At 42.3% G+C, this 20,512-nt stretch overlaps 1 protein-coding gene and 1 pseudogene across 1 annotated transcript in view; one reads left to right on the forward strand and one right to left on the reverse strand.

The window, feature by feature from the left end:
- The window catches only part of RBM28 (RNA binding motif protein 28), a 28,458-nt gene extending 14,195 nt beyond the window's left edge, over nucleotides 1–14,263 (reverse strand). Inside the window, exons 1-10 of the mRNA XM_068549397.1 lie at nucleotides 14,049–14,263; nucleotides 11,721–11,879; nucleotides 11,326–11,420; nucleotides 10,817–10,892; nucleotides 10,295–10,387; nucleotides 9,142–9,213; nucleotides 8,318–8,504; nucleotides 8,003–8,145; nucleotides 4,316–4,385; nucleotides 1,898–2,007 (exon numbers count right to left, since the gene is read on the reverse strand). Coding sequence (XP_068405498.1) covers nucleotides 1,898–2,007; nucleotides 4,316–4,385; nucleotides 8,003–8,145; nucleotides 8,318–8,504; nucleotides 9,142–9,213; nucleotides 10,295–10,387; nucleotides 10,817–10,892; nucleotides 11,326–11,420; nucleotides 11,721–11,879; nucleotides 14,049–14,166 — 1,123 coding nt within the window. The 5' untranslated portion in view covers nucleotides 14,167–14,263. The remainder of the gene's footprint in view (nucleotides 1–1,897; nucleotides 2,008–4,315; nucleotides 4,386–8,002; nucleotides 8,146–8,317; nucleotides 8,505–9,141; nucleotides 9,214–10,294; nucleotides 10,388–10,816; nucleotides 10,893–11,325; nucleotides 11,421–11,720; nucleotides 11,880–14,048) is intronic.
- An 848-nt stretch (nucleotides 14,264–15,111) lies between these two features.
- LOC137768547 (chromobox protein homolog 1 pseudogene) lies at nucleotides 15,112–15,669 on the forward strand (annotated as a pseudogene).
- Nucleotides 15,670–20,512: the final 4,843 nt, after the last annotated feature.

The raw sequence follows: 20,512 nt of genomic DNA on the forward strand, positions 1-20,512 counted from the left end.
AAACTTTAATTATTCCCTCATATATGAAAATAATGCCATATTTCCTGGAGCTACTGGAGCACTGATCTTTTGCCCCTCTAAGAATGAATGGCAGCAGACTAACTGAAGGGACACCTGTGGCAGGCCAACCCAAGGGTCGCCATCTAGTGAGGTCTTCCCTGCTTCCTCCAGGCAGAGCCAAGTGCCCCCCTCAACCCCCCCGCCGGTCCTCCACTCTCATCTCTATTACAGCACTGGTCAGGTGGCATCTTCCCCAAAAGACTTGAATGTCTCTGGAAGAGGGGCCATGTTTCTTGGCTGTTTCTACATTTGTAGCACCTACCATAATGTTCAGCATTAGTAGATACTCAATAGGAAGAAACAAGTAATACAGAAAGAAACATGGGGGAAAAAATGTTTCTAACAGGCACATTAGCCTGTTTGTCCAATATGAAGAAAATAGGATGAGTTCCTCTCTCTGAATGGGTAAGAATTTTACCATTGGAATTTCCACGGTAACTGCTGGGTTAAATCCTACCACCTTCCTAAAAGTCTTCAGACAATACTTAGCCCTTCCAGGCAGTGAAATAGCATGCTGACAAGGATGAGGTATAGGAGGAGGTTGTGTGAGGAGGCAGAAAAAGTGCCAGAAAATTTTAATATGAGCTCAGGAAAGACAATGCATTATGAAAAAAAAATAATGGAAACTATGCCTATCAAGACCATTAACTCTCAGCTAACATTAACAGACCAAGAAAGAGACTGAGCAAGTCAACTACAGACTCCATTCTGAAAATGTCAACCCAATACACTACCGCACCCAGAAAGAGACAAAAGAGATCATCAAAGTCAAGCAATATCCTACAGTACTTGTAACATTTTATGCAATCCTAGTTGCCCATTTTCAGAAAAATATACTAGAAATGGAGAAGGTCCAAGAAGCATAATTGAATATCAGAGCTGAACGCACGTTAAGTGATTAGTTGAACCCACTCGTTTTACAGATAAGAAACTGAAGCCCACGGTGGTTAAATGATTGCCAAAAATCACCCAGCTGGTCTATGGTTTAGCTGGGATTAGATCCCTAATCTCCAGGAAGCAGTTCAGTTTTCTTTCCATTATACTACCTCATTTACATCCTTCATAGCTGAGTAAAAACCAAAAATGATCAAGTTTCATCAAACTGGAAAATAAGAAGGTTCAGAATGGAGGCAATTAATCCATAGATAGGCTCCAAAGAGCCCCAAAACAGTCAGAAATGGCATTTTTCTGAGGACAGGGTTCAGAGTTTTTGCTAGATCTCAAAGGAATCAAGAACCAGAATGAATTAAGAATTCACTGCTTTAGTAGAAGGACTGCAGTTGATAAAATCAAAGATTATGAACGGGTTGAAAAGGTGCTTACCTAACAACAGTATATTAGAATGAGGAGTGGTCAACCTTTAAGCTCAAAAGAAATAGCTTTGGGGGGGGGGAGAAAAAAAACTAAGGCAGCACTCCTGCTACATAGTTTTCCTTCTGACTGTTGCCACTTCAACAAAGTTTCTGTCAGTTTCCATCTCTAACAAAAGCAACTGAAAAATATCCCAGCAATTTCAAGCAATGTGGAATGATTAATTCCGGTGAGATGCTATCACATCTGAAATTCAAAGAACAACAAATGAAATTCATTACCCTAAAGTAAATAAGCAAGAGCTTAAAAAGCTGAGACAAAATTATGGCTGGCAGCACCATTACAGATGCTGAGTTTGACATCATGGAAGACAACCTCAGAATGTCCTTGGTGCTTCTATGGATCACAGAAACCTGGATAATGGCAGACCCCTCAGAATGGCACACATTATGCTCTCATGTAACCTAGTCAGTGCCCATGGCAGTGGTCTCAACCATTTTGGGCCTGACCAGCTGACAGCAAATACCTTTAGAATGCTCTGTGTCTGGATGCAAGACAATGCGGACATATTTAAGATCTCCAAACTGCTGGAGGAGCTCTCCAAGGTCTTCTTCCTCTGAGTCGAAGGACAGGTTTCTATGGAGGACAATCAGGTCACAAGAAAGGTCAGTTACAAAAGTGAGATCCTGCGTTCCAGTACAAGGTGAGTGAGTTAGACATTAACTGGAGTGGTTCCCTTGCTCATAACCACCCTTCCCAGGGACAGCACCTGGGGGTGGCTCCCACTAGCCAGGCCTCCAGTGCATGACGCTGCCTATCGGCCGTAAGCGACTGACCTTCCTCTGTTAATCAAATTCTCCTTCCCAAGAATATAAAACTTGAACAGACATATACAAAGACCAGAAGTTGTAGATATAGATTCACTTCAAAACAGCAGTGTCCCACTTGAGGGAAACTTATGGGGAGCTGAAAATGTTCTATATCTTGATCAGAGTGATGGTTACATGGATATACATATATCCATGTATAAAGGTATATGTATATAGATGGTTATATACATGAAAAATGTCACTGATTGTACACTTACATTAACACACTTTACAGAATACACATGTTATACCTTAACAAGGGATAGAAAAAAGGATGGGTGTCTTCAGAGAAAAGAACACATAGCCTTCTGCAGCCAGGGTCCCAGAACCACCCAGATCTTCATCCCCTTCTTGAGGTCTGCTCTTTGACAACTTTTATTCTGTGAGCCACCCTAATGTCCAACAAACCAGCTTTTTCACTTAAACTGGCCAAAATTAGTTTCCCTTACTACAACCAAAAGACTCACAGACAGCTAATGAAAAGTCAAATGTCACTCAACGTCTCCTCTGTACTCCTATGAAATCCAGGTTTCAGTTAAAATTTTACATAAGTCAGAAAATCCTTCAAAATAATAACTCAAAACCAAACATGGTAAAGTTTACTAGCTAAGTGCAAAAAAAAAAAAAAAAAACTACTATTTCTCTCGATGGGATTAAAAAATGTTGGAAGAAGATTTTGTTCTACTAAATTTCAACACAGTGTAAAGATTCCTCTTTTCCCAGCTATGCACAGCCTTCCCGGGGTAAGAAAAACAGTCCCAAATAAATATCTACAATTTTACTTCTCTTATGCTAGTTAACAACCCCATAAACAGTTCTATCTTATGGAGTTACCAAGATAAAAAAGATGTTCTGGAATAAGACATGTGCTAGCTACATTATTTCTTCTAATTTGCCTCATCATGGACATAGTTTTCTTTCTTCCATCCTTTACTTTCCTAAGTTCTTTTTTAATTAAAAGATGTATAAGGAATGGTATCCTTGGTATTGAGGTCACAGGCTTCTAAGTGTGGGCTTCTAAGTGTGACATTCCTTCTTTCCTGTTACATAGAATCCTTTACAAATACAAAATTATATGGAAATTACAAATAACACAGTAAAAAAAAACCTGGAAAGACATGCTATAAAGAAAATGGGACATATATACACTAATATGTATAAAATGGATAATTAATAAGAACCTGCTGTATAAAAAAATTAATTAAATTCAAAAATTAAAAAAAAGAAAGAAAATGGGCTACAGCACAGCATGTATAGGCTAAAATCATCTTTGTAAATATTTATGATATTATGAATATGTGTGTGGGTGTTCCCCAAGCAGTGATTAAGGTTAACTTTTTGCTTATTCATTTCCTATATTTCCCACAATAAACATAAATTACTTGTATAATGAAAACAATCTTAAAAGACTATACAGGAGAATAAAATAGACATCTCTAAAATAAGACCCAAATGGCCCTAGCACAATGGTACTTAAGAAAGTATGAGAAGGCATGCTTGAGGTATGCCGAAGATATCCCAACCTCCTGAAAATACCAACCTACTGCAGTCAGTAGGACTAAAACAGCAATGGCAACATGAAACAACACCTATCTCCCTCCCTCAGTTTTCCAGGAAACAGATGGGATGCCTCACTATACTCTGGACATGACTTTAGAAGATAAGTTAGGCATGAAGAGAGAATTCGTTTGGGATAAGTGGTATCACCCCTCCCCAGCACTCACCCTAAAACAAAGGCCAGAAGCAAGATGGTTCTAATAGTTGAAAAACTGATTTGTTCCAAATGATCCCACCCCAATTACAAAGAATGAAATCTAAATGAGGACAAGATATAAAGACCCCTGCTATTTATCTTCTGTGTATAGTTCTGATTCTCCTACACATTTCTCATTGTGTGCTATGTTCCTAGGCAGATGTGCTAATGGTCTTAGATGCATCTAACTTTTTGGCCTAGCTAACAGAATTAGTGCAAAAAGAAGAAGACGAAGAAAGGAAAGAAGGGAGGGAGGAAGAAGGGAAGAAAAGAAACCTATGAAGGCAACACAAACAGCAGTTCTCAAGATAGAAAGTCATACCTGATAAAGACAGTTTTCCCTTCATTCACATCAGAGGGTAATTTCCTCTTCTTCTTCTTCTTTTTCGAGACTTGTATATCCGAAGTAAAAAGAAAAACAACAAACTGAAAAAGACTAGTACAAGCCTTACAACAAAGCCTTTTAAATATATAAAGATCTTACATAAATTAAGAACTCCAATTAAAAATGAACAAAGGATATGCAACTAAATATTCGAAGATGCTCAAACGCACTCATAATTAAAGAAAAACACAGCACAAGAAATGAGATACTATTTATCACCAACAGATTGGCAAACAACAAAAAAGACAGATGAAATCCATTGTGGTAAGGGTGTGGGGAAAAGAAGAGATTCCCATATACTGTTGTGACAGTGTAAACTTTCTGGAAATATAAAATGTAAAAATTTGAGGAGAAAAAAAATATATCTACATTCGCATACACAAATACACATTATATTCTACATAAGTGCATATACATTCATGTTTTTGCTTATAAAAGCATTAACTATCCTTAGATACACAAGAAACACTGGTTGTCTCTGGGGAGGGGCCCTAAGTGGCTGCGGATTTGGGTTTAAGGGAGACTCATTAATTTTAAGAATAGACATATATGCTTATATATACACAGAAAATTTCTGGAAGGATACAAAAGAAATAACAGAGATTATTTTGGGGGACTACTGGGAGGATTGGTGAGGAACTTTTTTTTTTTTTATAAATTTATTTATTTATTCATTTATTTAATTTTTGGCTGCATTGGGTCTTCACTGCTGCACGCGGGCTTTCTCTAGTTGCAGTGAGCGGGGGCTACTCTTTGTTGCGGGGCACAGGTTTCTCATTGTGGTGGCTTCTCTTGTTGCAGAGCACAGGCTCTAGGCGTGCGGGCTTCAGTAGTTGTGGCACATGGGCTTCGGTAGTTGTGGCTCGCGGGGTCTAGAGCGCAGGCTCAGTAGTTGTGGCACACGGGCTTAGTTGCTCCGCAGCATGTGGGATCTTCCCGGACCAGGGCTCAAACCCATGTCCCCTGCAGTGGCAGGCAGATTCTTAACCACTGCGCCACCAGGGAAGCCCGTGAGGAACTTTTAAAGATCTTACATAAATTTCTATATTACACCCTTCTGCACTATTTATATTTTTTGTACTGTATTTTTAATTAATTTTCTCCCATTATTATCCATCAGTCTTATAATTTTTTCAAGTGAAAGAATGGTAAGAGACAGCTGAATCTGGTTGTAGAATGCAAGGTCTCTCAGTTCCTTCAGAATAAAAGCTTCTTTGCTTCTAAGGTGTCTACTATTCTCTCCTCACAGAAAAAGCTTATTTCCTCAGATTTCTCATATGGTCAAATCAACGCCAGACTTACAGAAAAGGGAGAAGGGAGACCTGATAAGTGAATAAAAACCTCCACCCAGACAAACTAAAGGACTACTTACTGACCGCTCCTCATTCTGTAAATGACCTGCCTCCCTCAATAAACTAGTTGAGTTTAAACCCAACATTCTTGATAAAAGTCGCAATATGGTTTGGTTACAGTTTTACAAAATGCCCCAGGAAGTCCCTTATCCCCATTTCAGGTCAAAATTGCTGTTTATACTCCACCACTGCCACAGAACAGTAACAGTGACAATACTAGTAGTACAAGGCATTAGTCACACAAATAATTTAATCTTCACAACAACCCTATGTGGTTATTATCTCCATTTTATAGATGAAGAAACTGAGGTATAAAGAGGTTAAGTAACTTGCCCCAAAGTCATACCTTAAGAAAGGAGCAGAGACAGGATTTGAAACCCTCTGCCAAACAAGCTATACTTGTGATCTCTAGGAAATGTGGCGTTTTATTTTCGTTTAACTCCTGTTCACCCAGTGTCTAGCACTGCAGGCACTCTGAATATTTGTTGTCTGAATAAACGAAGGTGTAGTAACAGTAAAAAAAAAAAAAAGTACATTTTTCTTTCATGACAGGTTTAAAAATCACTGTCACATGAAGCATCTATTCCAACCTTTCCAAAGAGCAAACACATGGGCATTTACATACAACATGGGAAGGGTGTGCACATAAGTGTTCATTCATCAGTTCCAAATTGTTTCATCTACATTTTTAAAAAACTCTGATGAAAGTGCAGAAGTGTTTTTGTTGGTCTTTGCTTGTCTTCTTGCCAATCCTTTGTGACTGAAAGTAGTGGAGCCAGATCAAAAGCTCCTAGAGAACAGGATTTTTTTTTCTGTTCAGCCCAAAGTTTAACATTAGTAGGTGTTCAATAAATGTTTCTTTTTAAGCAAATGATGAGGAAAGGAGACTTAATTTGCTCAACTGGAGTAGTGGAATGCTCAGACTGCCTCCGCCTCCCTCCCAGTGACCACTAAAGGCAGAAGATTTTATCAGCAGCCATCTTACATCTAACTTAATGAGACTCACACATTTTTTAGATTGTTGGTGGCGGGGGCGAGGGGGGGGGGCACATAAAAATAAGATTAGTAGCAACAAAGGCAACTAATACTGTTGGGAAGGTACTCTCCGCAATGTCAGGAGATAGGGACCTCTAACATCCAATCACAGATGAAGTAATATGGAAACTAGAGGCAAGGACTTGCAGAACCAGACAACTAGAAATGGAAAAGCCAGGACTTGAACCCACATGATTTGACTCCTAAGCCCATGATAAAAGGCAAAAAAGACTGCTTAAAAGAACTGAGCTTTTCCAGATAAGAAATTCTGAGTTCAGTAGTGTGTTACTATCATAATGGATTATTTTATTGTTGTTGTCAGTCTTCATCCTGGAAGGTGCCAGTGATTCAAGTACCTCTGATTCTGAGTAGAATATACTAAGCTGATGTTCTGGGGTTTGTTAACACTGCAGACATACTTAAAATAATACCTCTAATCACTGAGGGGAAAAAACACCATCTTTGGGCTTTCACATCTACTCCATATAATCTGTTGTTTACCGACAACAGCATGGATGGAAAAATACAAGTGTTTCCCTTCCTGAGTTTGTTACATTTAATAAAATGTAATTTTAGTACAGAAGTAAATAAATTAAATTAAATTAATTGAATAGAACCCATTTTAGTGGTAGGATGCAATATCCTGTTTATCCAGTTATTCATTCAATTTGGGTAATTGAGAGAGACAGAGGCAGTGCCTCAGCATCAAGCTAGGTTTTAAATTCCCTAAGAATCTTAATCCTCAAACACTATTCCAAACTCATTAAAAAAAAAAAAATCTTTAAAAGAAAGGAATATAGGGGCTTCCCTGGTGGCGCAGTGGTTAAGAATCCGCCTGCCAATGCAGGGGACACGGGTTCGAGCCCTGACCCAGGAAGATCCCACCTGCCGCGGAGCAACTAAGCCCGTGTGCCACAACTACTGAAGCCTGTGCGCCTAGAGCCCATGCTCCACAACAAGAGAAGCCACCACAATGAGAAGCCCGTGCACTGCAACAAAGATTAGCCCCCGCTCACGGCAACTAGAGAAAGCCCGCCCGCAGCAACAAAGACCCAACGCAGCCAAAAATAAACAAATAAATAAATTTATTTTTTTTAAAAAAAGAAAGGAATATAAAGGTTTCATTTTCAGCATTTAAACATAAATTTGACAGGACACCTTAGGGTCCTATTTAAAAAGAGGACTGAGCTGAACTGATGCACATTTCTCAGTAACTTATTTTAAATTTAAGGCAAACCTTCCTCCTCTTGCTCTTCAGTGTTGGTATCACTCTGAGCCAGGTCCTCTCCACCATCAATACTGTCGCTGTCCTCCAGGTCGCTGTTGTCATCGGAATGCTCCTCTTCACTGCTTTCTGCAGGTGCTGCCCTCTTGACTGCTCTGCAATGGCACAGATCAGAACTAAGGTTCTGGGATGAGAGAGGGGCCTGCCTATCCAACTTCACCGCACATGTCAATTCTGCAATGATGGGGGCAGGGAAAGATATCATTTTCCTCTCAGGGACAACCCTGAATCTTCCTCTGTTGCCTCAGAACACACTGAGCCACTTACCTCTTCTGAATGTGCACAGGCTTGGTCAGCTTTGATTCTTTATTCTCCTCCTCCTCCTCATCTTCTTCTTCATCATCTTCCTCATCATCATAATCACCATCATTCTCCTCCTCCTCCACATCCTCTTCTTCCCTGCCATTCTGTTGACCTAATTCCTGACATTTAGGTTCAGGCCTCTTCTCCTCACCTACATACATAGTTGGTAAAGAAAGTTAGGAATTCATTTAGTATCCAAAACAAGGTTATTTAAACAAGAGTAACTAATACCCCAAGTTCCCAGTTCCTTTGGTTTTACAGAAGCTCATATATTTTTCTTACTGTACATAATAGGAAAAAGTATGAGAAAAAAAAAAGCAAAAAAGCAAACAACAAAAACCCCTCATCGCTGAGATTCCCTCGGAGGCTGTCCCATTCATCAGAAGCCTTACGGTTAACCTGGCTCAGCAACTGAGCCTCCGCAAACAGCCTATCATCGTGCACCATGGCCAGCACGATGCATGCTCTGGAGCCCAGCCATGAAATTTAATCTCTGTGAGTTCTGTTCTCTGACCTCCTGGTGGCTTAAAAGCCAATTGTTTTCTAAATAAAACTCAAGTTTTAAGTTTCCCTATTTTTAATGTTCCATCACTCCCTATTATGAAAGCTGGGAAAGGACAGCAAGTAGTAGGGACAATGAACTTGGGCCCCACTCTTCACATCCACATCAAGGAGTGGGCTTAGATTCAAAAGATCCTGTTTTGGGACCAGATCACCAGATGGTACAATACAGACTGACAAACAGTTAGGACATAAAACCCCTCCTATCCAACACCACTGCATCTTACCTGCGACAGAGGCAGACTGTGTATTTTTATATTTATCCTTTGCCACAGCCCAATCCACAGCCACTGTCCGCCCTGTCAGACAGAAAAGTAGCATCAGAAAGGCCTTCTCTTTAACATTCCTATTTCCTATAAATGACTTCCTATTAGTCAAAGACAGTAATGGAACCAAAGGAGACAAAGAAACTGCAGATTCAGAGACTGTCGGTCCTAAAATAAAATTCCTGGTAGGTGTCTACTCTTTTAACCCTTAACCTTTTTATCAATGAACAGAAGTTTTGCCTTTCTACACAGCCACTACACCTGGAACAAGACAGAGTAAGAATCAGAACAGTGCTTCCAGTTAGACCAAGTTTCCAGTTATACTAGCAAGAGGGAAAACAGACATTCTGGAATAATTGCACGTTACTCAGAAGTTAGGAAGTCTCCAAGCCAATCCCTTCTTTAGGCACTGTACCTGGTAAATCAATACCCAGAGTAACATCCAGGTCAGTTTAAAAGCCCACAGGTGGACTTCCCTGGTGGCGCAGTGGTTAAGAATCCGCCTGCTAATGCAGGGGACACAGGTTCGATCCCTGGTCCTGGAATATCCCACATGCCACGGAGCAACTAAGCCCGTGCACCACAAGCATTGAGCCTGTGCTCTAGAGCCCGTGAGCCACAACTACTGAGCCCACGTGCCACAACTACTGAAGCCTGTGCACCTAGAGCCCACGCACCACAACAAAGAGTAGCCCCCGCTCGCCGCAACGAAGACCCAATGCAGCCAAATAAATAAATAATAAATAAATAAATTTATAATTAAAAAAAAAAAAGCCCACAGATGCTGAATAGTGATCATAACCAAGAGGAAGGAACCTGCTAATCCCACATCCTCTAGACAGCAACCTGCCTCTATCAGTCAGGGACAGTTTTTCATTAGGGATTTAAAAGGACACTCATCACCAAAAAAAGAAAAGAGAAGGACAGCATGGGTCCTTTCAAGTTTAACCCTAAGATCAAGTGCTAGGAATATTTCACCAAAACAGCTTCTATATTAGCAATGAGACTCTCAACAAGGCAAACACCTTTCGAAAATGTAGAAAGTGGGTTACTATGCTAATTTGCCTAAACACCAGAAATATCTGAGTCAATGGTACGAGCATAGAAAACTTACCTTTTATCTCTTTCATGTTCATGCTTTTGAGAGCCTTTCCTGCTTCTAGGAGGTTTTTGAACTGAACAAAAGCAAAACCACGCATCTTTCCATCTGTGTGCAAACACAACAAAGAAGTTAGAGGTAGCAGGTAGGGAGCCAACAGACACTAAGAAGATGTTACAGCAACCTGGACTGGCAAGAAGACCCAAATCCTATCAACCAGTCAGCCCCTTGCCCAAAGCAAAAGCCTATATCCTGCTGAGGTTACCCTGACACAGGCTTGGGGAGAGCAATGCATTTTCTCAAACTGTAACTTGCCTTCTAAAAGTAGTTCTGATCTAACTAACAATACCGTAAGGGGACTAAACACTGTTATTTGTCAAGCACTGTGCCTGATACTTTACATATATCATGTCATCTGGGGCTCACAGAGTATGACCTGAACCTTGTATTTCTGCTTAGTTCAAAGGTGATACAGAAAAAGACAATTATGTAAAATAACCTTAATCTAATCCACACAAAATAAAGGTTTGCCAGTACCTGGTTTCCTAGGGATGTTTACTTCCAGGACAGCTCCAAACTGAGCAAATACTGTCTTCAAGTCATCTTCTGAACACTGAAGCCAAAAGTGAAGAAAGAAAAAGAGATATTATCACAGCAAATAAACACAAAACATCAACTATTCAATTAGTTCACCAGGAAGAGCTTGAATATTTGTATTCCTTCTTAAATTTTGAGACTAGGACACCAAACGTTTCAAAATAGACGACATCTTGCTTTGTACCTATACAGGCAAAAAGGACAGATAGCAGAGAGCTTTTCCTCCCCTCCCTTTCTCAGCAGTAGTTTCCCCAAGGCATCTTCACAGTCTCTGTCCTTAATAAGTTCTCCTTTATACAGGCCCATTTTCTGAATTCAACAAGGCTGAAGTTCGTTGCCAGAAGGAATTAAGCCCAATTATACCATCCTGGTGAGGAGTTCGACCAATGAGCATGCCTTGGCTCCAACAGCCTTCAGAACACTCACTGTTAGTTTTCTCTGTCTCTTACCTTAAAGCTCAGGTTCCGAATAATTAATCTGGCTTTCTTATCTGCCACTTTGGCTTTTTTAGGCTGCAGCTCCTTCTTTGGGGACTCTGAATTTTCTAAAAAATAAATGGCAATGAAGTAAATCTGTGATCCCCTCGGCCCAGAACATCACAGGAAAGAAGCTACTAGCAACAGATGGCATTTAACACAAGGTTAAGTATGGCAATGCCCAGGAACACCAGGTTTTCCAGACTCAGAAGTAAACAAAAGACTAAAATGAGTAACAAAATACATTGGATGATTTTGGACATCAAGAGGAAATTCAGGAAGCTTTTAGGCCTAGACACTACTCCCAGAGCCAATCCACTGTCCCCTCAATCCTGGGGGAAAACTCCCTTCGGCTACTAGAAACTCACCAGTTTTCCCCTTTTCCTTGGACTTATTTCTCAGTTTTTTCTTGGCAACAGTCACGGTGATCTTGCAGCCTTCGAAGGCGGTAATCTCCTTGAGGGCCCTCTGAACATCTTCCAGCATAGAAAAAGTGACATAGCCGAAGCCTCGACATGCCTTACTTCCTGGAACAGTATGGGGATGGGGGAAGGGGGGATTAACAGTAAGCCAAGATCCCTAAACCAGTATTCTCACAGCCCTAAACTAGCAAATATACAGCCAGGCCAGCCAGTCTGCCAAAATTCTCAAAAGAGAAAGAGACAAGATTAGCATGAGTGGCCCCCGTCCCCTCTTTGCTCAGAAATTGTTAGGCTTCCTCTTCTAATGTGGTGTCTTTGCTGTTAGCTCCCTTTCTTCCCTCTTTCCTGATAATTTCAAGAATATGGAGGACCCATGATATGCATTACACCCCCAAAGAAGAACTCAACATCAAACAGAACAAAACATCACCAGAGAAGGTAGGAAAGGTAAGTATGGTAGCTTCAAAAATTAGAAAGAAATAATTCAGCCACCGCTCCGCAGAACAGATCAGCAATGAATGCCAGGGGCCCTGAAAAAAGAACCTCAAACAATAAACATTGCTTCAGAAGCCTGCAGACACTATTACCATTATTACCAAGCCCTAGAAATCAATATCAAATTAAACCTTTCTAAAGCGGCCGTAAACCTCTTACCTCATTTTGTCAGAACACACCAAGAAGAGAAAAGCCAATATCATCATCGCTTTTCTCCAAACGAATCATTTAAGACAAACAGTTGCAAATATCAACTGTAACCCACCTTTGCCCTTTTTGGTATTTTTTTTTTCAGTTTAATATTTTTGTGTAGTAAAATTTTAAGTAATTTACTGCATCAAAAAAGGAAAGGACAGACCAAGTAGTCTGCTTACTACCCAAAGTATTCCACAAGTCAGTAAATATCTCCTGCGGCTCAAGCCAAAACCCTTGGAGTCAGACTTGACTCCTTGACACTCTCTTTTTTCTCATACCCCACATCTGATCCATCAGCAAATTCTTTCAGCTCTACTCTCAAAAATATCCATATTGCAATCACTTTTTACCACCTTCACTGCTACTACAGCTGGTCCAACACCATGACCTCTCTCTCACCTGGATTACCACAAGAGCCTAATAACTGGTCTCCCCACTTCTGTCCTATTCTTAGCAGCCTATTCTCAACACGGCAGCCTGAGAGAATCTTCCAAAATGCAAGCCAGATCATATTTACTGCTCCCTGCTCAAAACCAGTGGTTTCATATCTCAGAGTAAAAGCCAAAGTCCTTGCAATGGCCTATAAGGTCCTACATGATCTGGTAGCACCAGATCTCATCTGCTAATTCTCTTCCCTTCACTCACAGCATTCCAGTCACCCTGGTTTCCTCACTATTCCTCCAATATACTACACACACTCTTCTTCAGTATCCTTTAGCTTCCTCTGCCTAGGCTGCTCCTCCCACTGAGAAACACATGTTCCCTCTCTCACATCAGAAAGGCTTTCCCTGGCTACTCCTCACTCCTCTACAGCTTCCCCACCACCACACACACATCTACAGAAACTCCCTATCCTTTTTCCCTGACTTATTTTTCTCCTCAACATTTATCACCATTACCACTACATATTTTGCTTATTTGCTTATTGGCTGTCTTCCCCATCTTGAACACAAGAGCAAGGTTTTGGGTTTGGTTCTGTGCACTGCTGTATCCCCAGGACCTACAATAGTTGCCTGGCACAAAATAGGCATTCAATTAATGTTTACGGAATAAATAACTGGGTGAATGAATAACATACTGGTTAAGAGCTCCGGGTCTGGTGATCAAATTCTGAATTCACTACTTACTAGCTGTATGAACTTTAGCTGAAATTACTAAATTTCCCTAAGCCCTAGATTCCTCGTCTGTAAAATGGAGTTAACTCTCCACCCAACAAGACTGATGGGGAAATTAAATGAGATAACACATGGAACTCAAGCACCGCACCTGGCTATCAGCTGATTCTCAATAAGCCTTACTAGTGTTTTATTAAAAGTTAGTTATTTACTACCAAATAAGATCTTATATGTGAGCGCGCATAATAAACGGAAAGCGCTACATAAATTTAAGGGACCGATTTGACTTTCAGAAACGGCCCGTATGGATTCATCTAAAGCAGAGTCCGTTTAGAAAAGAAATTCAACTTCCAAGTCCTTTCACTATGCGGCAGGTAAAGGACTATACGGGTCGCTTCAATTTGGGTGTCCTCGCCCCCACCCGGCTCCCAGGAACCCCAAATTTGTCCTCGACCGCCCCGCCCCCTACCTTTCTCAGTCACCACGAAGCACTGCTTCACCGGCCCCACCTGACTGAACAGCTCCTCCAGCTGCTCGCTGCGGGCCGAGGGCGGGAGGCGGCCCACAAACAGGGTCAGCCCGGCCATAAGGCCGAGAAACAGAAACACGCGGCGTCGCGCACGCGAGTCAAGTAACAGGTTTTAGTAAGGGGGACCACGCCAAGTTGCCGGGAGACTCCGGAAGTGCTCTTCACTCAAAAGAGTCCGGAGGAAAACGTGGTAAAAAGAGAAAAAACATTCCGGAAGAAAAATCATGACGCCCGGGGGCGGAGCTTCTTGAGCGGGGTTCCACCCCTAACCCAAGTACCGCCCCCGCCGCTGTAGAGAAATTTGGCTTCGCTATTTCCTACACTGCTTACGATGTAACCTCCTGGAGATCGATACCAAACTCAGCAGGGCAGGCCGGAGAAGTTGGTTTTACTCTGGCCCTAACCCAGGATCTAACATATAATGGATGTTTAATAAATATTTTCTGAAGTGCCACCCCAGACTCCCAGATAAAACACAGCCAGAATGCACATCAACGCAAGTACGTCACATACATCATTCGGACAATTCTCATGTTCTCAGAGAATATGAGACATCTGTCACACTATAACAGATAAGTACAACTGTGCCTTTAACACTTCGCAGACAAATTATAGCTACTAAAGTACAAATAGGCACAGATCATACACTGTTTCAAAAAAATATTTACTGAGGTCCTACTACGTGCCAGGCACTAAGGATAAAATTGGTGAGCTAAAAAAAGACGGGGCGCCTACCTTCATGGGGTATACAGTCTCGTGGGGGTAGACAGACATTAATCAAAAAAAAAAAAAAAAAAAAAAAAAGGAGGGCCGTTGCCCGGGGCCTGCAGTACGACGCTTCAGTGAGGGGCTCAACCGCGGTCAACTGTCTTGTTGCTTTACTGGTCGCCACTCCCCCGGCCGGCCCGACAAGACGCGCCTGTAGCGCAGCACCGATTCCTCTCGGGCTCGTGGGCGCTGCTCTGAGCCCCGTCACCCTTTATACCAGAAAGCTGGGGGCACTATGGGGAAAAAACGAAACAAGAAGAAAGTGGAGGAGGTGCTAGAAGAAGAGAAAGAAGAATATGTGGTGGGAAAAGTTCTCGACCGTCGAGTGGTAAAGGGCAAAGTGGAGTACCTCCTAAAGTGGAAGGGGTTCTCAGATGAGGACAACCCATGGGAGCCAGAAGAAAACCTGGATTGCCCCGACCTCATTGCTGAGTTCCTGCAGTCACAGAAAACAGCACACGAGACAGATAAATCAGAGGGAGGCAAGCGCAAAGCTGATTCTGATTCGGAAGATACGGGGGAGGAGAGCAAACCGAAGAAGAAGAAAGAAGAGTCAGAAAAGCCACGAGGCTTTGCCCGGGGTTTGGAACCGCAGCGGATTATTGGAGCTACAGGCTCCAGTGGAGAACTCATGTTCCTGATGAAATGGAAAAACTCTGATGAGGTTGACCTGGTCCCTGCCAAGAGGGCCAATGTCAAGTGCCCACAGGTTGCCATATCCTTTTATGAGGAAAGGCTGACGTGGCATTCCTACCCCTCAGAGGATGATGACAAAAAAGATGACAAGAATTAACTCTCCTGAGTACCAGCCCCTGTCACATATGACTGTGGGTTTCAAGTGGGGAAAGAAGGAGTTCTACTTGTCTTGACAGCGTAGAGTTGGCTTGAGAAGATGTCTTTTGAAGAGCCAGTATAGTTTCTGTACCCTACAGCAGCCCAAGTGCTTTAAAGTCACTCCATGCTGTATAGTTTGCACACCCATCCCAGTGGAGGGGAAGGAGGGTCAGTGTTTCAAGGCAACCCATTCTGAACTTTGCTGAGAAAAGCAAAGGGCCTTCTATGAAGGACAAAACTTGCAGAAAGGGATGTGGGAGAGCAAAGGATACTGTAGATCTTCAAAGAGCATCCCCACAACCCACAGCCTTCTTCCCAATAGTGTTAACTCTGCATTTTTACAGCGTAGCATATATGTAGTTTTTGGCTATTAGTGGCGTATTATTTGGGGTGGGAGGGATGGGGTGGGAATGAAGGGAGATGGGTTAGGATTATTTTTGTTAAAATTTGGGGCCTGATGGGGGAAATGGTGACACAAAGGAAAGAACAACTAATGATGATTTGGTTCTGTGTCCAGAATATTTCATCCTTTCAAAAAATGTCATTGGCAACCTAAATGAGGACGTGAGAGACTGTTTAAAAGCTGTGAATGCTAATCATCAGAGAAATGCAAATCAAAACTACAATGAGGTATCACCTCACACCAGTCAGAATGGCCATCATCAAAAAATCTACAAACAATAAATGCTGGAGAGGGTGTGGAGAAAAGGGAACCCTCTTGCACTGTTGGTGGGAATGTAAATTGATACAGCTACTATGGAGAACTGTAGGAGGTTCCTTAAAAAACTAAAAATAGAGCTACCATACAACCCAGCAATCCCACTACTGGGCATATACCCTGAGAAAACCATAATTCAAAAAGAGTCATGTACCACAATGTTCACTGCAGCTCTATTTACAGTAGCCAGGACATGGAAGCAACCTAAGTGTCCAGCGACAGATGAATGGATAAAGAAGATGTGGCACATATATACAATGGAATATTACTCAGCCATAAAAAGAAATGAAATTGAGTTATTTGTAGTGAGATGGATGGACCTAGAGTCTGTCATACAGAGTCAAGTAAGTCAGAAAGAGAAAAACAAATACCATACACTAACACATATATATGGAATCTGAAAAAAAAAAAAAAGTTCTGAAGAACCTAGGGGCAGGACAGGAATAAAGACGCAGACATAGAGAATGGACTTGAGGACACGGGGAAGGGGAAGGGTGAGCTGGGACGAAGTGAGAGAGTAGCATTGACATATATACACTACCAAATGTAAAATAGATAGCTAGTGGGAAGCAGCTGCAGAGCACAGGGAGATCAGCTCGGTGCTTTGTGACCACCTAGAGGGGTGGGATAGGGAGGGTGGGAGGGAGACGTAAGAGGGAGGAGATAGGGGGATATATGTATATGTATAGCTGATTCACTTTGTTATAAAGCAGAAACTAACACACCACTGTAAAGCAATTATACTCCAATAAAGATGTTAAAAAAAATAGAAAGAAAAAAAAAAGCTGTGAATGCCTGAAACTTAGAAGCCAAGGTGTTCCCTGCCTGAGCTTAATGCTATTCCCAACAAAGGACTAAGCCAGTTAAGAAGTTACCAAAGCTGCCATTTGAGGGATGGAAACTGGTTGAGGAGGAAAAGTCTTACTGGAGTGTATACACAGGCAGATCATTCTGTCGTAGAGGTGCTAATTCTTGAAATTGACAAGAAGACCCTTTTTTTTGCAATTATGAAGTTATAAATATCAGCTTCTCCATCAAGCCACTGGCTGAAGTATTTGGGGAAGGGCAGAGGGTGGTATAGGAGGTGGGAGAGTAGGCAAAGACAAGGGCTGGTGCTCTTAGGTGGAAAACTCTTGGAGCCTCTGTTTTTTGAACTTTGAAACCATTGGTGGCAGGGTTCAGTCACTGACTGAACACAAGTTCACTGAATCGCTTCAAGAATTGAATGATTTCAGAAGCCCTGGTCTCAGGAGAAGATTAAATTTTCATACTGGGGCAGTGGTTCACTTTAAAACAAAACAAATTTTTTTAATCCTAAGAATTAACTAGAACCCAAAATGCTGTCTTGAATCATGAGATCCATCAGTTCTTGACATCATCTAGACCTGCATCTAGAACTCCCTTGTAAAATCTTTTTAGGCACGTGTTAGGTTTCTGTGAAAACTTTTGTTTAAATGTTAAACTTCATACCAACACTGTCAGTTTTTGTCTTAATAAAACTATAGATTCATAAGAAAAAAAATTACAAATAAATCATAGCCTGCACCATGCAAGATCACGTGAGAACACACCCAGAACAAACATGACATCCAGCTTGCACACACAGACCTAGTACCCAGGTCCTCCCAGAGACAGGAGATCTTTCCTCAGGTCAGCTTATCAGACAGAGCCAAGGCTGAGGAATCCCACTGGCCAGGAGATCTGGGTGCTCCTGGATCCTGGAACACAGACAGTGTTTGCCATCCCATTGGGCCCAGGAACTGACCTGTGTGCAGGACTGCAGCACCCTGAAGAACATTTGTACAGAACAAAAGTACCCAATGCATTTTTTAAATAATTACTTTTAAATGGCATAACCTGAACACAGGGTAGGTAGAAAATTCAAAAAGTACAAAAGGTACATTGAAAAGTGTTTCCCTTTCTCCTCAAACCCTATCTACTTTCAGCACATTTTGGTTGGATGGATGACTGGTTGATAGTGATAGGGGGAAAGGGAGAACGTTTAACATCAGATTTATGAAACCCTAGCTTTTAAGCATTTATTATATGCTTAAAAGAAAATGTCACAGTTATTTTTAAACACACAACTCAGCAGAGGAAGTATTGAAATAAAAAACAGATTTTTAAGGCCATGGGTTAATTCCATCCAGGATAAAGAGAGACAAATAGACAAAGGAAATGGGATGGATCATTTGAATACAGTTGGCTTGGAATTCCACATTCCTCTCTCTTTTTTCTCCTCGTCTCTTGCCCCTTCATCACCTTAGAGATCAAAATTTCATACCCAAAGTCTAAATTGCAAGCTTCAGGGCCCTAGCTATATGGAGGCTTTCCCAGTCCTGGCTGCAGTGTGCACTGGGGAAAGAATCCTGAGAAGGCTGCTCCAACATCCCTTTGGGACACACCCTACAATGAATGCTCAGTTGGAAATACTTTGGACCCAAACCTTCCATAAAGAACAAAAGGAAACTGTGTCCCTGTGCCCATCAGAGGGCAGCAGCCACCCACAGTACGGAGGAGTTCTGTGACCCTAGGGGAGTATAACAATGCAACTGACCCTTTGTACTCTTCCCAACTTTCAGACCTGGCTCCCCATCTCAGTCTCCCAGCCTCAGCCTCAGCCCCATCCCCTCCTATCCATTTGTAACAGGGAAGCCATGTGGTTCTTCAATCAGGAATATTTGCTCATCCATCTAACCAGGACACATGCAGGGTTCTTTATTAAATAGCAGGAGTCGTGGTACCCTGCACCACATCGGCAATGTGGCTTCCAGGGGAAATAAACTGCTGGCCTCTTCTCATCCATCACTTGCAGGAGCCTGGAAAGGAAGTAAGAGAGGCCTGGGCTGTGCTCAGCCATCCTCTTCCAAGCCCCATCCCTCTGGCTCCATTCCCGCTTGCAAGCCAAACCTTCTTATAATACCGCATACTTCTTGTTCTTAGCACTTCTCGCAAAGGTAATTAATTACTTGTGTAATTGTAATTATTTATATGATTAACTCTTTAATGTCTGCCTTCCCCAAAAGACCTTCAACTTCATAAGTTCAGGGCTGTTGTCCACCTAGCTCACCTGTCTACTCCCATCACCTAGCACATCGTAAGCATCCAATAAAATGTTCTAAAGAGATTGAACGAATGAAGGTGTTTGTTTCTCAGTCTCCTACAGTACTAAGAATTGGAACTGAGGGCGTATATATTACACTCTGGTCTACCGGGGCTCTTCTGGGAAACTGCTTCGGGTAAGGAAGGGCTGAGGCATGAGACAAAAGGGAAGGGTTGTCTCACCAAAGTCTCAGCCTCTTGATCAAGTCAAAGGGCTTAGGCGATTCTTGCTGAGGCAAATCAAAGAAGTGCTGGAGCTGGTGAGTAACAAGCTGTATTCCCCTGCCCCCTCCCCATCTCACCAGCCCCATTCAGAGCTTCCAAACAGAAAAGGAGTGTGTGTGTGTGTGTGTGTGTGTGTGTGTGCGCGCGCGAGCGTGTGCCCGCTTCTGTGAGAGAGAGAGAGGCGGACAGACAAACATACAGAGAGACCGACTGGGGGTATGTGGGGCTTGGACTGCTTTGCTGAGAGGTGTGTGCCTGAACCCAAGGACCCTTGATGGGGAGAGTGAGAGAGTGAGAGGAGCTGGCAAGGATCAGGACGAGGAAGAGATGGCAGAGAGGAGTCGAGTGTGAGCAGAGGCAGATGGAAGGGTAAGTGGGGAAGAAAGGAAACAATTTCTCGGAGCAGCTCTGGTGCTGGGGCCGCTACAGCCACTACAACACCAGTGAGAAATGCCTGTAATTAGGAGGATGGCGGTTCTCTGGGCCTCAGCCCAGAGTGACGATGCAGCAAGAATTTCTGAGCCAAGCTGAGCCAGGTGATGGAGAAGACACAGTCAGAACCACTCCAGTCCCACTCTTCAGCTGTGCCTGCCCCACCCTCCTCTCATTTTCTTCCCTACGATGACCCTCACTTGCCCCAAGCATCATTGGCTTCCCTCCTCCTTCTGAGATTCCAGGCTCTGAACGCTCCTTTCAGCCAAGACAGAGCTTCATGGGTGAGGAGAGCAGTGTTTTAATTCTTCCACTAGTGCATTGG

Source organism: Eschrichtius robustus, chromosome 8 (assembly GCF_028021215.1).
Source record: "Eschrichtius robustus isolate mEscRob2 chromosome 8, mEscRob2.pri, whole genome shotgun sequence".
NCBI lineage: Eukaryota > Metazoa > Chordata > Mammalia > Artiodactyla > Eschrichtiidae > Eschrichtius > Eschrichtius robustus.